The sequence below is a fragment of the Ornithodoros turicata genome, chromosome 6, assembly GCF_037126465.1.
Source record: "Ornithodoros turicata isolate Travis chromosome 6, ASM3712646v1, whole genome shotgun sequence".
Classification (NCBI taxonomy): Eukaryota; Metazoa; Arthropoda; class Arachnida; order Ixodida; family Argasidae; genus Ornithodoros; species Ornithodoros turicata.
This window is the reverse complement of record NC_088206.1, coordinates 29,649,155-29,676,263: the sequence shown is the minus strand read 5'-3', so window position 1 is coordinate 29,676,263 and position 27,109 is coordinate 29,649,155. Positions and strand designations below refer to the sequence as shown.

Sequence of the window (27,109 nt, the reverse complement as noted above, 5' to 3'; positions counted from 1 at the left end):
GGGTCGTATTTGGCGCTGCTGCTGCCCGAAAAACGTCCCCATTGCGATCAATGGGAGTGTCGCATCCCTGGCGCCGTGGCCGTGCAGCGCTGAGCGGAAGGCTTTGTTGTCCAAACATCCGGAGACTTCCGACGTGATCATGTCGCGGGGAGCACGGTGTTACGTCCCTGGCTGTGCAAAAACTTCGGTTGCTAACCCAGAAGTGCTGTTTCACGAGCCGAGGGACAGCGACACGAAACGAAGGTGGGAGGCAGCAATCGCCAGTGCACAACCTGGTATACAAAAAAGCCTTAATGTCCTGCGTGTCTGTTCTTCCCATTTTGCGGACGATGCGTATTTGGAAGGCGACATTCTACGGATCCGCTTTGGGATACCTCTGAAAAGAAAGCGACTAAAGATTGGCGCCGTGCCCACAGTATTTCCGGCACAAAGGGAACTATCCGACGTGCCGTCTGCCCAGGTATGTGACAACCATGATAGTGACCGGGAGGTTCGATTCACAGGTTCACACGATGCAACTTCGTTCCAGCAACGGTTGCGCGAAGTTGCAGAAAGCACTGGAGCAGGCTCCTTTCACACAGTGAGCCGGTGAGCAACACGCCGCATCGTAGTGTTGAATAAACTCGACAGATAGCGCGATAAAATGTCATCGTCGTCAGCTTCGTTCAATAGCGCGAGAACTGAAAAATACGTATTCAAGAAAACATTCTTGCGAAATATTTTACATGAACCGCCGGAGACGATGCATGCTGCTAGCGTCGGGAGAGTCTTTTTGCCGGCCATCAGCCTACTGCACGTGACTCTCCAATGTTTCCTCCTCCTCTCACCAACGTCACATTGTGACGTAACAGTGACGTGCCATGCTCAGAAGCTCCTCCCAGTGATGGTCACTTTTCGTGCTAGCGGCAGCGCAAGATGACAAACTGCGCTATTTTTCGATGCGACAACCATAGTTTTCATAAAAGAAAATGTGAGAACGACAATGACGAAGCGCCTTTGGGATAAAAGTACGGACGCGTCCGGATTTCAAAACACTATTCAAAAGGCTTTGTTTTCGAGCAAATGATAGATAAGCCCGGCAGCTACGCCGAAAAAGTGACCAAACGGCCAAGTGGCCAAACGGGTTCGTTGACGTCATGTGAAAACACTCTATACCTTCCCTTGGACGCGCGCTTTTCAAACCTCGCTGACATCACCGTGACAATATCTGCCGTCTACCGTCCCTTCCAACTCCATCATTTGCGGCCTCGTGGATCAGTTGGTAGCGTGTCCGCCAACCGAACCCAAGGTTGTGGGTTCGATCCTGGCCGAGAACACCAGCAGTTGACGAGAAAATTAAAAGGGTGCAAGCTAGCTGGTGTACTGCAATTAGAGGTAACATTTACTTGCGTTTCAGGAACGGTTCTGTGTTCTTCTAACTCAAGGAAATGTTACCCCTTTCAACACCGGCAGTTTGGTGGCAGGGTACAAGTTGCATAAGACAGGTCATCTTCCACCATGTGCTGAGATTTCTGGGCATGTGAAGTTAACCCTCAGATGGATAAAGCGAACCCATTGATCGACCACTGTGGCGTCACTCATGATCATGTTTGCCTTGCGATGTAAAGCCGCGAAGTATCATTATTATTTATTTATTTCGTTTATTACAGTGCGACATCTCACTGTCGTGAGCGCGACCTACTAGCCCCGTGCACTTCGCCAGGGGGCAGCTCGACGCTCTGCCTTGGTCGCCACTCAGCGGCGGAACAGTTCGCAGCTGGGTAGGTGAGCCGGCTGCAACGGCTGTAGTTTTGTACGATGTGGCTTCGAGAATTCTACGTAATTGATCTGTTATGCGACTTCTTCCGTAGTTCTTATATGAAAAAAAATGCATTAAGCTTGACGAGAGTGGTCATACGGAGTCTGTGAAACTCAGAACAAGATAAACGTTGGCTCAGTCGTAATTGCAATATACGTACGCTACGTTGGTAAACATGGTTATGGCGTACAGATCAGTAGGTGCTGTGTAGATCCAATGTTCCGCTGAAACAGCGAACACTTCTAGCACGTTATGAAATATTCTTTTGCGCCTTTGTATGTGTGCTGCTGTCTTTCCGAGCCGTGTTACCCATTACGGCGTCCCGAATTCATCATTATGTATTTGGTGCACGACGATTTTGACATTTATTTTACTTCACAAAATATTATCCTTATGAAACACGTACAGAAATATATAGTTATATAGAAACAGTATAGTTGAAACCAGTTTCGAGATATCGTGTTATTAACAAGAACAGATACCGAGAAACCCATCCATTAAACGAAATCAATTACAGAATAACAGATAACACAAATGAAAATGCGCTAGTTGTGTGGGTCACAACGAAATTATAGATCATAAATCAGTTATTACAATATAAGTGACCACATATTGCTTTCAGTCTATTCTCTTGCTGTGTTTTCTTTCCTTTTTTTATGTTTTGAGCGATTTGAGCAATGTGGTGAATCACAGGCAAGACTGCTTGCTATTCAGACTTGTCGCGCTTAGTGTGCGCTTAACCTGTTTTGCAAAATTACATCATGCTGCAGCTTTCCACGTATTAAAGTCGTGTCCTCCCAATCTGCCGAATCCCAACTCGCCGAATGCATTGAAGGCCGGGAGACAGCCGTAATCCCTTGACCTCCAAATGTGCTGGTTCGACTGGCCGAATGACCGACACGTCCCTTCCCAATTCGCCGAATTTACCTTACCACCGTGACTTAGCGCCTAAGACGCAAGACCATCGCCTTCCGCATCGAAATTGGGAGGTGACCCGACTGCGCTGTCTAGATGTTTTCTCTGGCTTCTCCTGAGATGTTGGTAAGGTTTACTATGAAGGTGGCTCAGGACGCACTGTCCTCCCAGCAGGGCCGGTGAGAGAAATTACGGACACCGGGAATGGAAGACTACGGAGTCCTGCCCAGGCCCCCTCCTCACGTCTCCTGGTGTTTGCAACTGTCGGACGGCCCATGAAGAGGCCCGGGGCTCCATTCCCCCCCCCCCCCCTCTCGCAGGTCCTACCTCCCAGTGTAACTTGTCTTCCGCCGCACCTGTAGGCAGAACGCTATGTAACTATAACACGCCGTCAATCAGCCAATTCGATTGTTCGTGGGACGTTCTGTCCTTCTTACGTTCATCTCTCATGGGGCTTTCCATTGCCTTGACAAGCATTACACTTTCGCTGTAATTGGTTCATAAGCGATTAACGAGGGCTTCAAAATCATCCTCATAGCCAGCCACCGGTAGGACCTCTCATGAAAGTGACGCAGAGCTTACGGCTTCTAGGTTCAGGAGCCGAAATAAAATACCTTTCAAATATTTAAATGAAAAGCACAGAAAATTTAACGGACTGAAATGTCTCGAAGAGATATTTTTCTTACTCTGAATGAACAAAGTACTAAACAGCACACATATTGTTAACGAAATAATGTCGAGAAAACATGCGAGATGTTGGCAAGGATCCAATACGAAAAACCACGGAGACCAGGGTACATAGAAAGGCCACACACAAGAGAAGTTTGATCTAGAGATGTCCCCCTTTGTTACTCTGGCCACGGATAAATTTATCGTCTCCCTATTAAACACTTCAGCTGTGGCATTATCTGCAGGTGCTGCTACGTTCCCTATATAGTCGGGGGTTTTCGTCATAAATATTGCCAATGATGTTGCGATTGGTGGGTGTCATCTTTCAAAATCATTCAATGATTCTCGCACGTTTCTTTTCTACAGGTAATTTTCCACCATACCCAACTCGCCGGAAAGCTCCTATATCATTTCCCAGCTTGCCGAAAGGAGTTGACCTTTCCCCTCAAAGATAATCCGCTGAACTGCATTCGGCGAACTGGGATTCGGCAGACTGGGCTGTGACCATTAAAGTGACAGTACACCAAAGTTTAGGGAGGTCAGAACAGTCTTCCTGTGGATGCTAGTTGTTGACTGCAAAATTTTCCGAAGTGCAGCAGCAGGCGCTTGTGTTGCCGTTGGGCAAACACTAATCACCATCTTGTCTGTGAATAAAGAATCACTCTCCTTCTTGGAATTTAGAATGATATGCTTCCTCTAGCAAACAAACAAAAATCTTACCTTGCCGTTTGAATTGTTTTGAGTGACAGATACCCAGCGGTGTCGCGATCGGCGTCCCTATTTTGTACGGGGAAGCGCTGAAACTTGAAGCGCTTCCCAGTTTCGTTGTGAGCATCGCTCTCAATATGAAAACGACGGCCGAAGTAACAGTATCTCCTGTTATGACCATCATTCGTTGACACTTTTTAGTGTTGGGATCTGCGTTTCCCATTGCCCCACATTGTCACCATGTGTCAACCACCTACTGAGTTGGAGACGGCCTTCGCGGGAGGGGCGCTACCAGTGCTCCGAAACTTTAGTGCACGGGGCCTTATGTCATAGGACCATGTCATACGCACCCGGCCCTTCCCAGCGCCGCATTTGGAAGCTAGCCGTGGTGCAACACTCATCGGGCCGGCTATTGCTTCCTCAATTTCTTCAGCTTTCCTTAGTATTCTTGTACAAGCGCTGGATGTCCAACGAGAGATGCTTCTTTCTAAAGTTATCATCACCATCATCATTCTACGCGTTTTCATAGGAGCTGTCGTCTGCTACGGTAGTCGTACGCCCGCTTGTGCGCGTTCAAATTTCCATTGTCCAATCATGATCTCGCGGGCCGATACGCAGCGCTCCTAGCTGATCGTGCGGACGGGCTCTTCATAGGGGTTGCCGGTTATGACATGATCGTTATAATCTGGTAGGTCGTGGTCGTGAGGCAGATTACCAGACGCGTGCTATGTGCCATGCGAAATAACTTTTTTTGTTACGACCCATTATATAATATAATTTAATATAAGGTCGTCATCTTTATTCTCAGATGTCATAATATAAACCTCTGATCACCTGCACAGTCCGCAGTGTCCGTCCCCAGGAAAAGAGGTGCGGGCTTGCATACTTAGGCCCCCTTGGAAAAAAATCTTGGGGACGCCCATGTATATAACTGCAGCCTGTACAGTGAATCAATTCAGTACAGTAGTACAATATAAGGAAACACAACACCTGATTGCTGCTAATTGCAGTCAACATGAAACGAACGAAAGTTATAGTAGCAATGGAATAATTATTGGGTCAATAATTACCCGCAGCAAAGTCCATTGTTTCATCCGTACCCGAGCACTAGAACAGTACAACGAGTGGGGAACTGTCCACGATTGCCACAGGTAATTACTCTCATAAATGACATAAAAACACTTTTTATGTCAAAGGAACATTTATGTCATTTATGGAACCTTTATGGAACATTGTGTATAAATAATTACATGTATAGGGAGTTTTCACCTACGTCACATTGTGACGTGGCATTCTAGTAAGCTCCTCCCACTGATGGTCACTTTTCGCAAGGTGCGCTATTTTTCAATGCGACAACCATAGTTTTCATAAAAGAAAAGGTGAGAACGACAATGACCAAGTGTCTTCGGGACACAAGAAGGGTACGGACGCGACCGGATTTCAAAACATCATTCAAGGCTTCGTTTTCGAGCAAATGCTAGATAATCTTGACAGCTGCGCCGAAAAAGTGACCACCACCATGGCGGCCAAACGGGTTCGTTTGACATCATGTGAAAACACTCTATATTGATACTACATGCATATGTAAGATGGAACATTTTAAATTATGCGACCACTTGTTGCCAGGAATTTGTATCACATAAATGTGTCATGTTTTTAACTAAAAGCACATCACAATATTAACGCTGCTAACCTGTTTTGTTAGCGGAACAACCTTTAGCCCTTACGAACAATCTAAGTAACTTAATGCAGGTCATGATGTTTGCGAAGCACAAAGTGCTCTCCTGTGTACATACTAAAAATAGATTCCAGATAGGGGTCCCAGTTACAATGTGTTGAGACGATTGATACTTGAGATATCAGAGTCACGGTGAACTATGCAGGTTGTTCAATTACACCTTTTCACTAACATGGCAATGAAGACAGACTGTCACATGTAACGAACGGCACGCGTTGTCCCACGCAAGGATCCAGCATCCCTCCAAACTACCTGCTAAAAATGCCAACAAAGCCCGAAAAGTGAGCATACGCACACGGTTGTCACATCGCCCTACCGAGCCCTGGAGATAAAATCTCCGTTTCATCGGCTGCACCGTCCCCGCGAGGAAGGGAGGGTGGGGAGGCGTTGAAAAAGTCACGTGGGGTAGGCAAGAAGCCGGCAAAAAGACCCTCCCGCTAGGGGAGCATTCGTCACCCGCGGCGGCTGTGCTGCGGAATTTAAGTATCGGAAGTGACGCCACGACAACAAGTCATTGCGATTGGATGTCAACGGAGGAGGAGCTAAGTGATGGACACGTTGCTAGAGCATTGCAAATTGCCGAGCTGGCCCGAAAACCGGAGGGCCAGGCTCCCCGGCCGAAATTGGGCCTCAAAGTCGTTTTGATTGCGAGCACGGGCCGGGCTCGGGTTCAGTCCGAGAGTTCTGGGTGTCGAGCAGAGTTTTTGTAGGCCATTCTGTCACATTCACATTATTTAAGGATAGTTGGGTTCCTAGCGAAACTGGAAAAAACGTGCTGGATGTGTGCAATAGACAACACTCTAAAAACTGAACTTCACCGCATAGTACGCTATGCGCCAACCATTGCCACGAATGATAGGGTTATCGCTTCTGATTCTAAAACATGTATTACGAGTCTCCACCGCGTGCATTGGAGCTGTTGGATTACAAAAATCTGTCTATGCAGCTGTGGGCTGGACCTCGACCGGGCTGAGTTTGGGCTAGGCTAGGGTTTAAGCCCTCGTGGCGTCGGGTACGGGCCGGGCTGAGCTTTGGGCAGCTGGGTCAGGTAAGACTTTCGGTATGGGCCGGTAAATTCAGGCCCGTGCAGTGCTCTAGAGCCTATAGGTTGGCCTGAAGGTTGCGAGAAGAATCGCTCTTGAAGCGAATGGTGCTGCAACTCTAGCAACCGTGATGCGCATCTTGCTTGCGCGCCACTGAAGTTGTATCGTGTGAATTGACCCTAAATCTCGGAAAATGAGACCTTGTCGAAATACGACCGTGTCGGCCGCCTAAGGCTGGTCGTAGAACTCTACGTCCGGCTTCGTTGGTACGGGCATCTGCTCCAACGAGTCTGCTATCTATCTTTTGGGGGTCTTAGCCGGATTTCATTTGTTGCAGGACCCATTTAGCCGTACGTTATAGATAGGGTTCCGCGTTTTCAGTATTTGCTGAAAAACACCCGCGGAATATTTTTTTTTCGAAATTCGCCATGTTCCGAAAAACTCGGAGAATTTCTTGTATATGGTGCAAGATGCAGAAAATGCCGGTACCCAGTTGCACTTGTTTTCCGCTGGAGCATCACATTTTCGTTTTTCCTTCACCTCATTTCCAGGTGCAATGCGGGGAATACCGCCCTGCGGAGCCGTTAGCCTCTAGATCAGGGGAAAACCTTCCTCTGTAACACTTTGATCAGTGGGTCCAGAGGGTTCAAGTACACGTGGAACCCTCCAACAAAGGAAAGGAAAATCATCGCGTTCTCAATGTCTTCCTACCACGCTGCTCTCTCTCCTTAGCCCTTCTCCCTGGTGATTATAGCTGCCGTTTTTTCGACATATACTTTTGGCGCAAACATTTTAAAATGCCGAATGTATCCGAATTTGACAAAACACGGCAGATGCCGAAAAACACCCGCCGAATCTCCCCAGGAATAAATGCTGAAAACGCGGAACCCTATTATACAGTTCCAAGTTTCTATCATTTGACCTCAAACTCAGCATGACTTCAGCATGTATATTTATACAGGGTGTCCACGCTAACTGTGAACATATTTTTTAAAAATATGTGTAACACTTTTTTCCAAGATGAAATCATTGCAATATAGCATATGCTGAAGGGCACTCCCTAGCAGGGCATTAGCAAAGTCCAAAGGCAATGTCTTAATTAACTTTCATTAATTAAGTTTTTAATTATAAAAGCTACAGAGTTGTCCCAATGAGAACATCTGTTCCTTTCGGTCACCTGATATCGTAGCCGTTTTCAGAACAAAAATCCGTTCGATAGATCGCCCGCAAAAAATTAGTGAAGGAACGCCTTTTTTTGCTTTATTTTGTTCATTGCGCATCTTCGGAGACGCGTATTTCCTTCATCCCCAACGGAAGAGTGGGAAGGAGCACAGTGCCGCCTCATGCGTCGAAGGTGAGCTTTAACTTGCGGAAACAAAACAAAAACAAATGTATCGGGTGACTCTATCGGAACTGGCCTTATCTTGGGTTGCATTTTCTGTTTCCTTTTAATCTTTTTCCAGGACGCGATTCCAGAGGCGATAGTGTGCTCTTTCTCCCTCTCACATTGGGGGTGAAAGAAAGACGCGTCTTCGAAGAAGCGCAATGAACAAAATAAAGAAAAAAATAGCGTTCCTTCACGAATTTTTTGCCGGCGATCTATCGAACGGATTTTTGTTCTGAAAACGGCTACGATATCAGGTGACCGAAAGGAACAGATGTTCTCATTGGGACAACTTTGTAGCTTTTATAATTAAAAACTTAATTAATGAAAGTTAATTAAGACATTGCCTTTGGGCTTTGCTAATGCCCTGCTAGGGAGTGCCCTTCAGCATATGCTATATTGCAATGCTTTTATCTTGGAAAAAAGTGTTATACATATTTTTTAAAAATATGTTCACAGTTAGCGTGGACACCCTGTATATGTGTATGAAGAATTATTTACCCTAATGGCAAACACTGGTTTTATGCTGCAGGTTTCATCGGGGAGCTTCACTGCAGAGAGTGGTACGTACAATGCATACTCCTCTTGTAAAATCTCCGAATGATATAATTCTCAGCCGTTAGAACGCACTCACTGGTTTGCAGCAAAATTGCATAATCTCAATCACTGCAATCTAAAGTACTGAACTTTACCTGACTTTAGTAGTAATTGTTACATCATTCATGGTGTTTGTTATCAAAATTATTCCCTGAGTGACATTTCCTGGAAAACCTATGTAAACCACAACAACGATGAATACGCCGGGGTCCATGCATCGGTACTTTTTTACTATGAGATCAGTGGTTCCAAAAGTGGGATTTTAAAAGCGCATCCATGGATGTTACATCGTTTTTTGTTGTTGCTGTTTGTTACGTGAAGAATAATCTTTCGCAACATATATTATTTTTCTTTCATCATTTTTCTTTAGAAAATAAAAGCACACTGCCCTGTTCATGACTCCAACCCTGCTCCGCAGGCACGCAAACATGCTTCCTCAGGCGAAGTAGGGCAAGCCAGACAACAGTGAGCCTTCCGCCATCTAGTATGCTTTCGTTCACATTGTCTGAACTGGAAACAGAGTTTCCAGAAGGCAGCTAGAGTGGAAGTGCAGAGCTGCTGTCTCCAGTACAGGTTCCCCTGCAACTTGTGGGTTTGCCAAGGTCTGACAGTCTTCCACTGAGAGACAGGTGTGACGGATCCAGCTCCCATATCTGGCGCTCTGCTCCAGTACTGGGGGACATCACAGCTGAATTCATGTATGTCGTAGATATATTACAATACTATTGCTGTTAATGTAATAATGGTATAGAAGTATGAGAAGAGTGATTTCTAAATTCTCAGCGAAAATGGCATGCAACATGAGCAGCATGGGCATATAGTTTAGGGTCTGACTTTTTGTGTTAAATGCCTATGGCAGATTCGGGGGGAAAAATCGCGTGCTATTTTTGAATCTGTAATCTGGGGTGAAATCGTGTACTATTGATACATCCAGGTGTCATTGGGTTATTATCTTTTGCTTTCTGTTCAGCGAGCCACCTGCGATTAAGGTGCACATATAGGTCAAACATACATACCTCTCGATGATACGTGATTGGAATTCGGGGAGAAATCGGGTTTAACCCGAATTGGTCCTAAACTGATTCGGGTGGGAATTATGGGGAGAATCAGGTTTAACGCAGATTAAGTCATACCCTAGATATAGTTCATTATATCTAGCATACATGTTTATGAATTACTTGAAGTTTTTATGAAGGAACACCAATTGTTCAACATGTTCAGGCAACAAATACTCTTGTCTTGTGAAAACTGTGAGACCACAAATAGAGAACAATCTTTCGCTTGACACCTGGGTGGCAGGAATGGACAACTAGAGCTGCACCACTTGAGTCATTGCAGGAGACTTCTCCTTTCCATGTGACTGTCACCAGAGCAGTGGTCTCTCCGAGCGTGGCAAGACAGGGGTGCATATGTATTACTCTACTTGAAAGTGTTATTGTTTTTGTGTGTGTGCGCTGGGAGGAAACACCTGATGCAGATGCTAACTCCCCAAAAATACTCCAGATGGCAGATGATGTAGAAGGCGTGAAGGCGTGGAAGGAACCTCCTCGGGTGGTTCTGCGCTTTCATTGCATTGCGCTTTCGTTGCCAGCCCTCCTCTCTACAGCCACTTCCAAAAGTTTTCTCGCCCATTGTTTCTCTGTGTTGTATAATAGACATTCTTGAATGTTGGGTCTACCATGGTTGCAAGTGCAAAAGTGTTGTTCCTTTTTTTAAATACAAACCTGGGCCAGTTTGCATAAAACTACAAGAATATTCCTTAATCTAGGGATGTCCTTATGTGGTCAGAAGCCTAAGCTGAGGAAATTCCCAATCCAACGCGAATTGGTTTACATGAAGGGCTAAGGGCCACAGGGCGCGCCGTTCTTTCGGAAGGGGTTTCCTTTATGCTTTCTCAAATACCTAAAATACGTAAAAAGTAATGTTGATGAATGTCGAAGCGCCGTCGCATCAGATTGTCGTCTGCTCTCTTGTTCGTCTACCGCTACAAGTTCGTGGGTAAAGTCTACCAAGAAGCTACACCTCTGTCTGTAGAACACTGACATTTCACAAAGAATAAAGTAAAACTGTGTAAGACATGTACAACACTTACACAAAAGAACAAAGAATTCGTATGTGGCCGAGGAAGCATTACCTTCTGCTCGAAAGGAACCAGTACACTCTTAAAAATGAACTTCACCACATAGCACGCTCCTAGCCAACCATCATCCCGAATGACAACGTTCTCACCCCTGATTTGTTGAAAGCAGGAGGAGGAGCCTATTTTGTGCCCATTATGCACGGCACAAAATAGGCTCCTCCTCGCGTTTTCAACAAATCTAGGGCGAGAACGTTGTATTTCGAGGTGATGGTTGGCTAGGAGCGTGCTATGTGGTGAAGTTCATTTTTAAGAGTGTACCTGCATCATTGAACGTTGCATCGAAAGATGTAAAACGCACTTCGGCCTTGCTAATCGTCAGATTTATGATGACGATAATGTACATCAATGAATTAGCACACGGAATAAACGAAGAGAAGTCGGGCGACTCTGTCGTCTGCTACAATACGGCTGTTCACATTGGCATCAACAAAGCGCCAGCGAAAAGAAAACTGGACAGTGTATGATAAGTTGCAGTTCCAAGCACGGTGGACCGTAATTATCGGTTCTTTCACCGTCACTACAACAACAAAAGTGAAGGGAGTAGCATGGGAGGAAATAGTCCACATAATGAATTCCAGAAGCCCGCTAGTTACGCGAACCTTAAAAGATATAAAAAAGCAGTGGGATAACGTAAAAACTCTGTGCAGGACACAGTTCAAGGCTTGCACTAAACAGAGGGCACAGACAGACACTAGTCTCTCTCTATTTCTGTGCAGACATACATTATTTACATTGTACAACGTACAGGAAGAGGTACAAACACGGCTGCCAGTGTGGCCCTCTGCCCACTGATATAGACTGTTGTAGATATACTTGGTAGGAACCCACCTGCTCTTCTTGGTATAGAAGGAAGTGCAGATATTGCTGGGAACATATTTTATTGGATATTTCAATTCTAATGACAATGACCTGCGTCCAACTTACACACCAGGGAAGTTAAACAACACAGCAACTACAGTCTTGACCTTCTGCTTAATAAGAGGTAAGCTTTGCTTGGAAACGTCAGAGAAAGCTTCTGCTCTAGTTAATTATTCAACAGTTTGATACACATCAGATGACTTTTATATTTTAGTAGAGACATGACGAAATAAGAGAGACCAATAAGGAAATATGCTACGCCACGTTACACCTGCACATCGGAGAGCTATCTTACTGCAGCTTACTTGTGTGTAGCAGTAATTCGCTGTTGATAACACCTGCATGATAATGCTCGCACTTACCGCATTGGCGTTTTGTCCATGCTGATATTGAGTTCCAAGGTTGATGCTTTATGCACATGGTAACTACTTCTGAATTTGAGTTTATTATCATTATTTTATTTTTCACTTTTCTTGGTGAAAAGTAAGGATTAGGTGCAGAAGGGAGAAATTCCTGTCTAAGGCACCTGACCCTCAAATATAAACTGGATATATACAAGCACAAACTGGGTAATGATGCTCAGAATTGGGACAATACACTTTTATTGTCGGCGATACAAAAATGACACAAATAGCTCCTTACCACAAGGGCATCTCACACACAGCTTGTAAATAGAATGAGAATGATCACAAATAACTATGAGTCAAGTACAGAGCACTGATGTGCATGAATTGAGGTGACATACTGTACGGGACATGGTTTGTCTGAAACATTCAGGATTCTTCAAGTCTCCTCAGTTAATAAAATCATCCTACATCGGGTCCACATTCGAAGAGAATCCCTGGTACATAGAGCCTGAATTTTTTATAGCCTAATTACTTTACTACTTACTTACTTATTTTTATGCACTCTACGTTCATGCAAATTCTAGTAGAAAAACTCACCATACCAGCTTTGGGGAGGAATCCGGCTTTAGAATCTGAACCCAATCATACTTACCCTCTCAAACCATTTGTGCTGCATTGTAGGAATCATAGAACAAGTAGCACTATACCTCCATATGGTCTAGTGCAGGGCGGTTTGCTGGGTAATAGTGGGGTTTCACCCTAAAGTGGCCATCCTCAGTTCGGGGTGTAAATTTGGGGAAGAATCTGAACCTTAAAACTTCAGGTTATACTGATACACGGCATTCGAATGCAACCAAGCTAATGCTAGCCATTGAACGACACCCTGATGATTTCAGACAACTATGCCCCCTACGGTACTTGTATTTCACAAAAAGCATTTGTATTTTTCATGGTTGCTACCGCATTCCACAATAACGTTTTCATGCACACGAATTTGCAACGTGAACATAGATCCAACATTGAAGCTACTTGTTGTGTTGCCAGTGTTAACAATAATTCAATGCCAAAAATGTCTGTTGCAGCATACCCGTAATACAGCAGCTCCTGTTGGTCAGCATTGGTGAAAGTGAAGGCTGCAGAGTGGCAACTTTTGAGTCTAGGCAGACCACTCTGAGGTAGCAGCACTCAGAACTAAGCACTTGTGCGACGAACGCGAAGTGCACATACAACATTGCGAAGGCGCACTCAGCAGGACGGTGGACACGAGCATTGCGGAACCAGCGTCAGCAAACAGAGAAGTGCCAAACCAGGACTTACCGGAGCAGGGCCCAGCAAGCATGATCAGCATCTACACATGACCTGCTGCAAAGGAATGTGCGAAAGAGTGAATTGGAGCAGCAAGCTTGCAAGAGCAAGCTAGAGCCGCGGAACTTGCTGAGCATTTGCAGCACTGAGAGATGTATGCCATCAGCTGTTAGATAGTTTTAGCAACCTCACTGATATGATGAAGCAAACTGAACAAATGAAGCCAATACTGCTACTGAATGAACTGATGCAAATTGAGATACTCTTACGTATATTGCTCTAGCTGCATTGGTCTTCAATGTAGTTAATGACACCCTAACATTGTGGCATACCTCAAAGTCCCCGGGGACAGAGGAATAAGTAGTAGGGAATAAAAGTTAATAGCCAAGGGTTTTTCTAATCTAAGAGAAGCCCATTCAAATCAAATTCTAACCCAATTCTATGCCAAAACTCAGTTGTAATCCAACACAATCCAATTCTAATTCATCTGATTGGTCGCCATTAGCTCCGCCCACTTCACGTTGATTGACCCATACGCCTACTGATCGTTGACTGGTTGACCATAGCTCCGCCCCTTTATGCTAATTAGTTGGCTCGGCTCCGCCCACTTCACACTTGCCCATGCTAAGCCTAGTGATCGATGATTGGTTGACCATAGCTCCGCCCCTCTAAGCGAATTACTTGGTTCTGCCCACCTCACGCTGATTGGTGCATGCTAAGCCTGCTGATTGGTGAGCATAGCTCCGCCCCTTTATGCTAATTAACCGGCTCTGCTTCACGCTGATTGGTCCATTCTAAGCCTACTGATCACATTTCGATCCACACTGATCCACATTTTCCAGACTTCTAAACTCCCTGATTGGTGGAACTGGTCCTCAATCTAAGCGTACCGATTGGCCCTTCACGTGGATTGGCCCGTTCAAAGCCCACTGATTGGCTGGCACTCCTGATTCCAAGCCCGCTGATTGGCCGACTAAGCCTACTGAACATAGCCTTCACTAGCGGCCGCCAGATGGTGCGCTCGGCAGTGGCCCCGCTGCGGCTCTATCTCAGATGGCTCTACACGATCAGACAGACAGGAAAGATACATGTCAACGTTTATTGAGTACATGTTTGAGAAAAATCATGGCAGTCTTGGAGAGATTGATTCCTTTGATGAAGGGTATGGCTCCTTCGGAGGTGTCGGATCATGTTGACGTCTCCGGGACAGTGGCTAAGAAAAATTTCGTCATCCGTGAGTTGACACTTCTATGGTCACTGGATATCTTCGTCGTTGTCGCTCACGCCCAGCGATTGAAGGCACGTGCGCAGGGATCCAGTAGCGTTCCTGTCCAGGTTAATGCCGGATCGCATAGGTACCACATGCCACTCTCTTAGCGCCAAAATATCGCCATGGCATTCGTGCGAGTAGGTGTGCTTATCCTTCTCCAGCTTGATGCTCGCAGTACAGTTGCTGACGCCCAGCGCCAGCGTGCACGAGATGAGCGAGGAGAGAACGTAGTACCACATCCTTCCAGTGACACTGTCCAAATGAGGCTACTCCTCATCCTCTTTATTATCTGAGAGGGGAAAGAACACAAGGTGAAATTTAGCCATCTACGTCATCCACTCGGGCTTACCGTATTCACAGCTTCCGTACGGGTAGGAGTCCAAGAGAGGTATCGTTTGTCGTCGTGTGCCATCGGACTTCTTCTCACATTTCTGATGGTGTACATGCACTGTTTCTTTCCCACTATTGACACCTGTTCGTGTGATACGCTAGTGTGCTTGAATAGGGTATCGTGGTACATATCATGGAGGAGGTGTTCGTGCACAATGTTGTTTTTGACCACTTTAGCACTCGTAATTTGTTTTCCCCCGGCTAATTTGATGGAATACATTTTGGCTTTCAAGCATATTACTTCCTCTATAAGGATGCTACTGGTTTCACTTTTGAACGCGCCGAGCCTATCACGATTCCGCTGTACAGCGGATGATACCGATCGAAGGAAGAGAAGTCTAAATGGTCGTTGGCGATCGCTCATAACTGATCTTCGTAGTCCTTGCAGAATAGGCCGAGGATCAGAGAATCCATGTCAAAGTAGCAGGTAATTACCGGACAAGTGAGCTTACTCAGCAGGGTTTCATAGTAGAACGAGTACGTGGTTAATTTAGTCAATTCTAAAATTGTAAAGCCAATATGCAGGGGGAAATTGCATCGCACTTTCCTTTTGCGCATTTCGTACATGACGCAATCGGGGGACAAAATTTCCATTCTCACGCATTCCGCCCGACTCCCGAGGCGACTCACCGTCTTCTCATCGAAGGCTACTCGAATATCCCGCATATTAAATTCATTTAGCAGCGTTCTCCCGAAGACCGCATTATTTGATATTTTATAGAAATTTTTCTCGAAAGTTGGTGCCCGAGGCGACATGTCTGTCAACATTGTCCTCGATGGAGGAATGGTGCCTGACGAAATCTAAAATTCGGTGAATCTTCGTCACCCATGCCCACAATAGAGCGCGAGCAGCGCGTAATGAACGACATACTCGCCGGCTGATACATTAATTTTTCGAGGAGCCCTCACTGGAATGGTGAGAGCCATTCCTTCAGGATGACCGCCTTCTCGGGAGCCAGGGGGAAGTACCGCGTCAGCGCGTGGATAGATTTTTGATACTCCAAGTCACATACATACACGTACTCCACGTCCGAATCCGTGGGGTGACACATAAAATCCACGTAGCTAAAATCCTCAATACATTCGAGATCGCCGACAGGGAGGTGCTTTATCATACTGAATCCGTAAAGATTGTTGCAGTCTATGTATGATGTGTACGCCTCCTCTTTATCGGGATGATAGTCACTGTACAGAGGGTTGTTAGCCCCCCCCCCCCCCCACACACACACAAATGACGCCTGCTTGCCTGACAGAGCCCGCCTCTAACACCCGATTCGATGGGTCTGTACATGTCCTCGTCAATCATTAACTCAAATTTTGTCCGTGTGTAATTTCGAGCGCATTGCCATGAATAGGATGCCAGAGAAACGCAATGAAGCAATTCCAATCCGCGCGCGTCGTAGCACAGGCGTCGGAAGTGCTGCATTACGTCAGCATGTAATAGGGCATTCGTTTTCAGGTACAATGCATTACAATCCCTCAGATTCGAGCATCCAAAATGTTTAAATACGTGTAGCGTGTACTGGTAGTCTTCCTCGCTTATATCCTCCCCCGCGAGATCGTTTCGGAAGGCAGATTTTCCCAGCAGAGCCAATTCGTGGTACACATCTTTGTTCTCGAGCCGAGGTCACTGCGTTGTCGAAGTCAAAACAATGTCCCGTGTCCCAACAATGTTCTGTAAGCACCGTCTTAAATTGTGTGGCGTGCGTCGCGCTCTTTATGTCCCGCTTATGTTCTTTGAAACGAGTGTTCCGTTTCCCGCCCGCCTCGCCAATGCAGCACGTGCCACAGTCTTGTCCAGGCGCCCACAGCTCCCCATATAGCCCGTAGTTTGAGATATTCAGGCAACACTGGACATACGACCAATGAAAATGCGTTGTGATGCCTTGCAGCCAGCCAATCAGCAACCTCTCCGTTTGGCTCGCCTTTTGGCCGGCCCTGGCTACCATTGACTTCTACTGGTTTTCATACCTGGCGCCCGTTATTCCAAAATAACTAAGACATTTTTGATAGGCTACATACATATTTATTGATGCAACGCATAGACTCAAATGTTTGACTCATATATACACCGTGCGTACAGAACGGTTCGTTCGTTGAAGTTCGACCAAGTTCGAACTTGCAAAGCACACACACAGTCTACTTCTGGAGGCGAGCGAAGTCCACGAGCGTGTGCATTTCACTGATGAGCATCTTCTTCTCATACTGGCGATGCACCGAAGGTCACACAGTCACGGGAAATACTTTTGTCGTTACGAGCACTCTCTTCTTAGTCACTGCATTTGAAAATGCGACAGCGCTCGAAAGTGCTCCTGAGGCGTCAGATAACCAAACATTCCAAAGTTCCGACCCGGCTAGAATGTGCGTAGGTTGATACTTTATCTGAGATCAGTACATGGCCAAAGTTACTATAACTCACTAACAAACCCGCGAATACACTTCCTCTTTGGTCGTTGTGGTCAACCGACATCGGCGAGCCGCGGAGACGCAGCGACCTTGCTTGGAGCTGCCCACCTGGCCGGCTGCCCAGACTGCCCGCGAAAAGTGGGCTGTCAGATATTTCGAAACTTTGTCAACCAATCCCGGAGCACACAACCTCCTTCGGCCAATGGCCATCCGTCATGATGCCTGACGATGTAATACCACGTGACTATGACGTGATTTTATTTTTCTAGTGGCGCGAATGCGGGGAGCTATGGAGGCCTGGTCTTGGCATTGTAGTTTGTAGACTATTCCAGACTGGTCTTCCGGCGGGACGGGGTCCTTTGGTTTCGGCATGAGACTTCGGAGTCTAACATGCGGTTTGAACGTAGTCCTGATATCCAACGGAAGCAAAGCCCGGCGGATACATTCAGAAACGCCTTTGACATAGGGGATGACAACACGTGTCTGACGGGTGCGGTTCCCGTCCTGCGGTCCAAATGCTTGCATGCGTTTGTGAGTGTCCTCAATAAACCTGCGTGGGTAGCCACGTTTGTCCAAGTAATCGGCGACCTCGCGTCCTCCGAAGCCCGTAACTCGGTGCAGGATGATAACTGTTCAGATCCGTGAAATAACGTTCGTACCACACTCCGTTTGTGCTCCGTGTGGTGGTGTGACTCAAAACCAAGGAAACTGCCGGTATCACGAGGCTTTCGGTAGACACACGTTTGAATGCCTCCCGAGCTACATCGGCGCGCACACACGTCCAAGAAAGGAATCTTGCCATCTCGTAAGTGAAATTGATCGGTGGCTCAATGTCGTTTAGAACCGAGTGGAAATCATTAACGTGGTCACTGTTGAGAATCACGAACGTGTCGTCGACGTAGCGGCGATAGAACTTGACCGGGTGGCAAAATCGTTCCACTGCAGTTTCTTCAATATGCTCCATGAAAAGATTAGCTAACGTGACTGACACGTGGCTACCCATCGGGCAACCTTCGATTTGGTGGTAAGTGCTGTCGTTGAAGGTGAAAGTGCGTCTGATTGAGGCAAAACCTCAAAAGAATAACCACCTCTTCAACTGTGGGCGACGTCCGAGCTGGCAGGCTGCTGGCGTAGTCGTGCCTCCGCCACCTGTACCGCGATATCTTTAGGAACGTTGGTGAACAGAGACATCACATCAAAGGGTACCGTAACCTTATTTTCGTTGAGAACTTGCGTCCAGACCAACTCCTTCGAGTGCGGACCATCAGGCTGTTGTCGCCGGTGACCGGAGCTATGAGTTCCACCAACTAATTGGATAGGTTGTATGTCGGTGACCCAGCGATCGAGACATAGGCCTCTATGGGACATCCTGGCTTGTGTATCTTGGGGAGACTGTAGAGCTTGGGGGTGGCTCCGTCCGAGAAGAAAAGGCGATGATAGATAGCATCATCTATGTGGTCCTTCTTTAAATTACGTAGGTGATCAAGCACCGAGTGTTCCGATTTCGGAGTTGAGTCACGCGGCAAGGCGACAAAATGCGTAGCGTAGGGTCCCCATCTTTGCATCGTAGTGCTCTCTGTCTAGTACAACCGTACCTCTACCTTTGTCAGCTGTAAGGACGATGACAGATGTATCTAAGCGTAGGTCACGCAATGCCGACTGTTGCTGTTTGGACAGATTGGAAGGCAGTCCTTTCACGTTGTTCAGTGTGGTCGCGATGCGGCTACGTGCCAGATTGACACCAGTTGAGCCCTTGATGTGGCGGAGCTTGTCTTCGATTTCCACTACGATCTCCCTTATTGGCACAGCGCGGGACGCGAGGGCGAAATCTAAGCGCTTCGAGAGCAGACTCACATGACCATCGGAAAGTGTCTTCGATGACAAGTTGAATACATTTTTGCAGTCCCGAACGAGAGGGTTCTTCGGTAGGAGCAGGAACAGCTTGCTGTCATGAATATCGGTCCATTTCTGTTTCTGAAGCAGCTCGGCCTGTTTCCGGGCGCTGAAAATCTGACGCGTCTCGTTGGGTTGAAGGGTCCGCTACAACGTTTTCTCGGCTAAGTCAAGTCGATGACGGGAGTCGTTGAGTTTGGACTTGTTCTCGAGGACCCGGGCTTTCAAACAGTCGATGCCGGAGTTCCGGGCCAGCTTCCGGCCGTACGGAGAGCTTGAGGGATGACTTTATGCTTGAGGCACTCCTGGGTGAAGAAAGTTGGTTGGTTCAAAGAACCATAGATTGAGAAGTTACCCGTCAAAAAGAACTCGTTACAAGTTAAGTTACCGTGTGCAAAATGTAGCTAAGTTAATAACGAAGTTCTTTAGCATGAAATATAACTCGCAGTTACTGAGCTACTTAAAAAAAAGGACGAGTTACTTCCAAGTTACTCCGGACACAAAATAGCATTACGCAGGTGCAGCGCGCGTGAGCAGTTGAGTTAGACCTTGAGTTGCCCGCGGAGGAGTGCAACACGCTTAGATCGTTTTCGTTTATGTCCAACAATGGACCATTCCCTGTTTGTAAACAAATGACGTCATAGTGTTTGACAGCGCCAAAATTTGGTAGAATCGAACTATACGCTCGAAGCTAGAGATGAACAAGGTCTCGCCCGAAAGCCACGGTCTTGAGGGGGTTAGTTACGACATGGTCCCTTAAAGGGACGCGACCCTCGGTCCTACTTTTCTTTCAATTGCTTTCAAAGGGAGACAGCGAACAAGTGCCCATTCGTGGAACCCAGCCCTCCTTCCGATTTGTTTCGGTTTCAGTCTGTCTATCAATGACATGATGACGTTTCTCTGGTTGAAGTCTATTCGAATGCTTTGCACCTTACCCCCTGTGGGCGCACAATGACTCAGCTTCATTTCAATGGCAGAGGTTCTTACTTCCTGAATAAAATACTATCATGGATTGAATATCACGTTTTATGGGAAAAAATGCCATGAAGGAACCAGAGAGAAAGCAAGAAAATATGTGGACGTGAGTGAAAAGCGAGTTAAAAGTAACTTGGAACTTAAGTTACTTTGGCAAAGTTACCTGCAAAAGGAACGAGTTCCTCTGAAAGTTACCACGGCGCAAAAGTACCGAGTTAAGTTACAAGTTACCGAAAAAATGAACTTAGTTACAGTAACGAGTTACTTGTAACGAGTTACCTCGAACTCTGCAGAGAACATAAGCGGGACATAAAGAGCGCGACGCGCGCCACACGGTTTAAGACCGAGCTTACAGAACATTGTTGGGACACTGGATATTGTTTTGACTTCGACAATGCAGTGACCTTGACGCGACGCTGTGACCTTGGCTCGAGAAGAAAGATGGGGACCCAGAAAGCTTCTAGAGTCTTTGCACATACGCGGTGACCCCTTGGTTTGTAACAAAAACCGTAGCCCCCTTCCCGAACAATACTCCCATCTCCCTAAATAGCGACCGGTTGTGTAATCTCTCATTCAGTTTGGCACTGATGATGTCCGCCGCATGACGGACGAAACGTCTGAGTCAACCTTGTTATTTTGTTATGTTAAGTCGGAGTTCTCTACTTTTTTGTCTAGTTATGTCGTCTCCCGGCTTTTGGAGTATTTTTGCAATTTCCAGCAACCAAATTTTTTTCGTGGAACTGGCCACGATGAAGGGAGCTCGCTTCCACCCGAGAAGGTGAAATTCCCGCAGCAGTCCGGCCAAGATTGTGCACCATGATCGGTAGTTTTCTCTCGTCGTCCACGCCACGTTACAGGGGTTTCACAGCGTCCCAATGTAATTTGTCTCGCGGGCAGTACAACGCTTAGAATGCTCGTGATGCCGGACACAGGGTAGATCTTGCGCGAGCTCCCGTTTACAGTACGCGCAGTGGGTGGCAGCTCTGTGCTTGACCCATTGCTCATTATTCAGCACCATTGTGGCGGAGCAGGTGTTCCGGGCGATCATCTCGTCCCGCATTCCCATTATAGCTTTCACGCACTGCCTCACGGTATCTTCACTGTGGTGCGTCCTGATACGCCTCTCCCCTTGAGTCGTGGGTGCGCACGAGCATGCCGACACCAGTGGGCACAAGAGCGCTCTCCGTGTCCAACGCGACGACGTAGTTGTACTGCTGCATGTACTGTATTTTAGTAAATTTTACGAAGTTTTTGCACGGTTCGCTAAATTCCAATATGATTTCGTTTCAGTCCGCGCACAGCCGACGATGCTTCGCGATGCTCTTTTCCTCGTAAAAGAGCGCGTGCAACGTTCGCATACGAAACGGTAATTTCTTTTTGCAACAGCCGCTCCAGGCACTTGATTCTGAAAAAAATGTTCGCCTATAGCTAATAAGTGATTTTTTTTTCATACTCGAGTTTTGGGGGTCGCGACACGTGCACTCCCTGATGTCAGTTGTGAGCACCGTAGTCACAGTGGATTCTAACGGGATAAATGAATTTTATTTGATAGGTTACATACTAAATATAGCGTAAAACTAAACGCGCCGTGCGGCCACGCGTCCGCTTCCGTTCGTGTCTCGTGGTTCTCTCCCTCGCGCGTCGGCCGGTGCGCCTCCTTTGTCATCTGATGCCTGTATTTCGATAAGCAGCGACGCCTGGCGATGGATTCTTACTTCGCTAACTCCACCGGCCTTTAATCAATTGCGACCTCGCAATTGTCATCCAGCACGATGTAGTCGTTGAGCCATCGTGGCTGTCGCTTTGGACGTTAAGACGTCGTCCGTGCCCGTGTGTCACAGTCGCTGTCGGGCTGCGATTGCGGAACCTCTGGCGAAGTGTTGTTGGAGTTGTCTTCATTCGAACGTGTAACCACTCGTTTGAGCTGTCTGGCTCTATCTAGTCTTGATTCGTGTTTGCCATTACAGGTTCTTTCGATGGTGTACGTTCGGTTTTCCGCAGCAGTGATTACAAATGGTCCGTCGAATGGAGCGTCAATGTTCTGTGCAATGCCATTGTTGTACCACACCGTGTCTCCGATTTTGTAGCTCGGTACGAAATGTTTCCTGTCGTACGATGACTTCATGCCCTGAAGGTATGCGGTTAGGTTTTCGTAAGCCTCGAGTCGAGATGTCTCCGCATCCTCGTGCATTTTGATTGAGATTCCTAGTTCGTTGTCAATGGACAACGACTACGACAACTACGTACACCTACGTACACCAATGGACAACTACGTACCTCGCCGAGGCGAGGTACGCAGTTGTGCAGTAGTTCGAAAGGAGTAGTCTGGAGTCCCACGTGTTTTGGGGTATTTACTTCACAGGTCGTTTTTTGAAGATACGAACTCCAATTATCGATATCCCCATTGATGTTCTTTCGAAGTGGTTGCAGGATTCGTCCGTTTGCTTGTTCCACAAGGCCGTTTGTTTGTGGAGCATATGGCACAGTGAGAATGCTCGAGATGTGACGGTCTCGTAAGTACGTTTTCACAGCTTCAGATGTCAGTGTTTTGTCGTTATCGCTGATGAGCGTTCTGGGATGTCCATATCTGATGACGATTTCGTTCTCGATGAATTCGATAACGTGAAGCGATGATTTGTCAGGTACTGCCTTCGTTATAACGAAGCGGGTTGTCACATCTACAGCTGTGATGAAGTAGTGATTGCTGTCGGCTGTGTAAATGGGTCCAACGTGATCAATGGCGACTGCTTCGAATGACATCTGTTTAGGGAAACGTAGGCTTAATGATCCGGGTTGTGTACCCGTAGGGTGATTGAAGCGTTGACATACGTCACAGGACTTTACATATGTAGCGATGTCCTTGGCCACATCGATCCAGTGATATCTTCGTTCGATTTTTGATCGTGTTCTTGTCACATATGCGTGTCCCGCGTTATCGTGGTGTGACGTCAGAATTGTCCCTCTGAGGTTATTGGGAAGTTCGATTCGGAGTGTCTCGTTGTCACCGTTTCGGCTCTCGAACGTAAGTGTCCCGTTTACCGTGCGAAATGTTTGCGCGATGTCATCTTTCGTTGCTTGTGGTACGTCTGCGTCTTCTAGGTTATGGATAATGAGTGAGAGTTCCGAGTCCTGGCGTTGGATTTCTCGAAGGCGAGAATCTTCTGCAGCGATTATATACGCAGCGTTGACCGGATGTGGCATTCTGGAAAGTGCATCCGCGACGGTGTTGGACCTCTCGGGTGTGTGGCGTATGACGAAGTTGTAGGCCATTAAGTCTAGTACAATGCGTGCAAACCGTCGGTTAGGGTTTTTCCTCGTCATGATATGAGCTACTGCTTAGTTGTCAGTTCCGTCCGTCTTGTGCCATTCGAGAGCACGTCCTCGAAGTCGTGAAATGGCGGCGCTTAAGGTTGCTGAGGCACTCCATAGAGACCTGTTGCGCATTGAGTCGATTGCGGTGCACCGTTCGTTGAGGTTGTCATTGTCTGTTCAGGAGTACGTAGGCAGAGTCGACGTTAAATCAGGAGCCGTAGTAACGTGGATCGGCGTGCTCTGTTTTTCCAGGAGTTTAGCAATCATAGACATCGTGGTGACAAGCGAGTCTGCAATATTAGGATTTGCGTACGTCGCCGCTTGGGGAAGTAACATGGGCGAGGTTTCGGTTGCTGCCATGGTCGATGTCCCCTTGTTTCCTTCGTCATTCGCAGTGCACGGTTTCGTTGCTCCGACGTAGTTCAGTCGGTTCGGCTTCACGTTACCGTCGGTTGCGCTGTCGTTGATGGGCTGCTTTTTCCTCATCGCCATGTCAGTTGTGGGCACCGTAGTCACAGTGGACTCGTAACGGAATAACTGAATTTTATTTGATAGGTTACATACTAGATATAGCATAAAATTAAACGCGCCGTCCGCTTCCGCCGGGTCCGCTTCCGTTCGTGTCTCGTGGTTCTCTCCCTCGCGCGTCGGCCGGGGCGCCTCGTTTGTCATCTGATGCTTGTATTTCGATAAGCAGCGATGCCTGGCGATGGATTCTTACTTCGCTAACACTGATCAATGTACTCGTACACGTACACGGATATCTTGTTTATGACTTCGTATTCGTCCAGATCAAAGTAGGAAACGGGGAAGCGACCAGGCCACCAATACTCCGATGCATAATTTTCCTATTTTTTTGACCATGTATTCCAACCCTGTGGATGCAGGAGGGCGAGCGTATTGTATTTAAAACACTCACTCTCCTTAAATGAATATTCGTTAGCATGTTCCTGCGTTTAGCCAAATGAGCGGGAAGTACCCCACTGCATCCGGATTTTTTTATTTTTCAGCGCGGAAATACACATTTCAACATTTTGGACGTCGGTAGACACGAACAGACTCCCTTCCCGCTGATAATTTTCCACGCGACCTGTGGACTGAATCACGTCCATCAAGATATTTTCGATAGCTCCGTCGCTGTAGACTTCGCGAGTAAACGCCATAAAGTGGACGATATGCGCGATTATCTCCCCCGCATTTCCTTTATCATTAAAACATCGGAACAAATGCAAAACCTAAAGGGTACTCTCTGTGCTCTCAATATAGTGACCATATCGTGAAGATGACTAATTAAATATTGTCGCAAATACTCCCTGATCCTGAATAGATGCCAATAGCACAGACCTTTTGACGATACCTCTAAATGCACTGTCAGTCTGGAAGAAGGGCAGGGAGGATATATCCACGTTGGGGTGCGATCGCATCACATGAGCAGACAGTATAGGAGGTGCGCCGTCCCGAGAATCGTCTTCCGGTAGCTCTTCGTCCTCGATATCATGGGGGTCAAAACAGCAGAATACACACCTAGGCACTGAAAATAAAAGGACAGTAAGAAATGTGCAACAAGTGAGGGGAATAACTTACTTTTGAAGCGAGTTGTGGCTCGAAGCAAACTGTTCCCCTCTGAGACGCTCCCTCGGCTTATAAATCATCATCCACGTTGCATGTCCCAACACGTTGGGGCCATCTGTTTTATATCAGTGTTCCCTTGTTTCTGCGTACTCCCATGGTTGTAAATCATGTTTTCCGAGAAATTGGGTCACTGACCTCTTGAGGATGAGTCAACTGCATGCCACAACATGTTCAGTGAGGCCACCTGTTTAATATCAAAACTCACTTGTTTCCGCATGCCCATTCATGCCTTCCACCCGTTGTAGATGTCATATAAATCCTGGTCAAAATGAGTTTATAGAACTCTGTGGCGGCGGCCTTTGTTTTAGAGTATATCCCCATCGAAAAGATGTTGCATATGTTTTAAGATGGTGTAAACAGAATTTGGAAAATTTACTTTCAACACCTATGAGACCGGCAGTCTATAACTAACGATCCACATTTTTATATCAAGGCACCATGTAAACAACCATCGCAAACCTTTGCTTTTGTTTTTGATATACCCTGTTCTGTGCATTCAAAACAAGTTGACGCATTCTGACGAAAAATAAAAGTTGGAGCATTTGCGCAAGGCGGGAATGGGGCCCATGCTTTAGGTTGCATACAACAACGATCTCGTGGGGTCGGACCTCATTCACTGCTCCCCTGATTGCAACCATGGTCACTCCCAGAGAAATCGTGAATACCAAATAGATGACACGCTATCCATTGGGTATTATATTGTTTTTCACGTTTCAGATGATGAGAAGCTCAACCTGTACCCAACCATTACCTGACCGATCACACTTCCGGATTTTGGTGGTGGGACCTAAGGTACCGGATGCACCATCACCGCCGCCATCACCGGAACTGGAGTACATATGGATCGATCTCAGCGCAGTGTCATCACCGCCGCCACCACGAACACTCAACAGCTGAGCTCCTCAACAAGTGTCGCACATGAGGACGACGGCGCATCGCTTCTAAGTCAAATATACGTTCTTTTTTCCCTACGATCTCTAACCACCGATACTTAGCCAATAAAATTTTCTCTCAAGTCTAGCAATTGCCTACAAATTATAGTTGTCTGTTTTATGCATTGAGGAGGGGTTCACTTTAAGTGAAAGAGCGTGCTTTATCCAAAGAGAAAAAAGGCTCCCCTTGCGAAGTTGTAAATCTTTATTTTCAGGGGTGGTACCCGAGAGCGTTACTCGCTTTAGTCTCGTCTTCAGAAGGGAAACCGTGAGTACCAGCTTATTTTCACTGCATTAGCTATAGATTGGCGCGCATATTTCAGATGCAATGCCCTACATGTGGTCACCAGCTACCCGAGGGGTCTTACATTCGTATGCTTGTGGTGGGACGTCAGGAAGAACCAGCGCCGCCCTATACTGAAGCGGCCTCGCCATCTTATTCGGAGCAGCAGTGCGGTAGGAGTGGAGGGAGAATTAATATGCCGGAATCTTTTGTCGGGCGTGGGTTAGCACCCGCTGTGTATGACAATGTACAGTTACCTTTTACTGGTCGTGGACCCGGTCGTGGACCCGCATTGTAAATAATGAATAAAACACCTGCATATTGCGATAAAAACAGTGCGCGTGTGCTGTGGGTTCAAAGATTTTTATGATAGTTTGTGGGGAGCTATAGACAATAAAGGACGCCGCTTTTTTAAAGCAACGAACAGCTTTTCTAGCATCTTTGTTGATTTTAGGTCATTAGCGGCGAGATTATTGGAAAGCATGGAAACAATGCTCTTCAGTGATTTCCCTTT

General features: G+C 46.7%; 1 protein-coding gene across 4 annotated transcripts; it reads left to right on the top strand.

Annotated features, from left to right (window-relative positions):
• LOC135397785 (uncharacterized) lies at positions 1 to 26,400 on the top strand. 4 transcript variants are annotated; one of them, XR_010423748.1, is made up of 7 exons: positions 1 to 460; positions 530 to 588; positions 1,650 to 1,760; positions 8,788 to 8,818; positions 9,271 to 9,317; positions 9,426 to 9,550; positions 13,280 to 14,306. XR_010423748.1 is itself a non-coding variant. In XM_064629362.1 (7 exons), exons 1-7 carry the CDS (start codon positions 140 to 142, stop codon positions 13,374 to 13,376), a joined length of 579 nt encoding a protein of 192 aa, XP_064485432.1. In that variant the 5' UTR covers positions 4 to 139; the 3' UTR covers positions 13,377 to 14,306. The 4 variants fall into 4 exon arrangements, 1 of the variants encoding a protein (XP_064485432.1); XM_064629362.1 differs by lacking the exon at positions 1,650 to 1,760 and having other exon boundaries at positions 4 to 243; positions 345 to 460; XR_010423747.1 differs by lacking the exons at positions 530 to 588; positions 1,650 to 1,760 and adding an exon at positions 26,098 to 26,400 and having other exon boundaries at positions 10 to 460; positions 13,280 to 13,656.
• Positions 26,401 to 27,109: the final 709 nt, after the last annotated feature.

What these genes read in the sequence shown, in the direction of transcription:
- LOC135397785 (XM_064629362.1), top strand. Translation starts at nt 140, where the DNA reads ATGTCGCGGGGAGCACGGTGTTACGTCCCTGGCTGTGCAAAAACTTCG. An exon ending in TCCTTTCACACAGTGAGCCG is followed by an intron (nt 589 to 8,787) that starts GTGAGCAACACG and finishes TTTATGCTGCAG; the next exon opens with GTTTCATCGGGGAGCTTCAC. An exon ending in GTAGGGCAAGCCAGACAACA is followed by an intron (nt 9,318 to 9,425) that starts GTGAGCCTTCCG and finishes TCTCCAGTACAG; the next exon opens with GTTCCCCTGCAACTTGTGGG.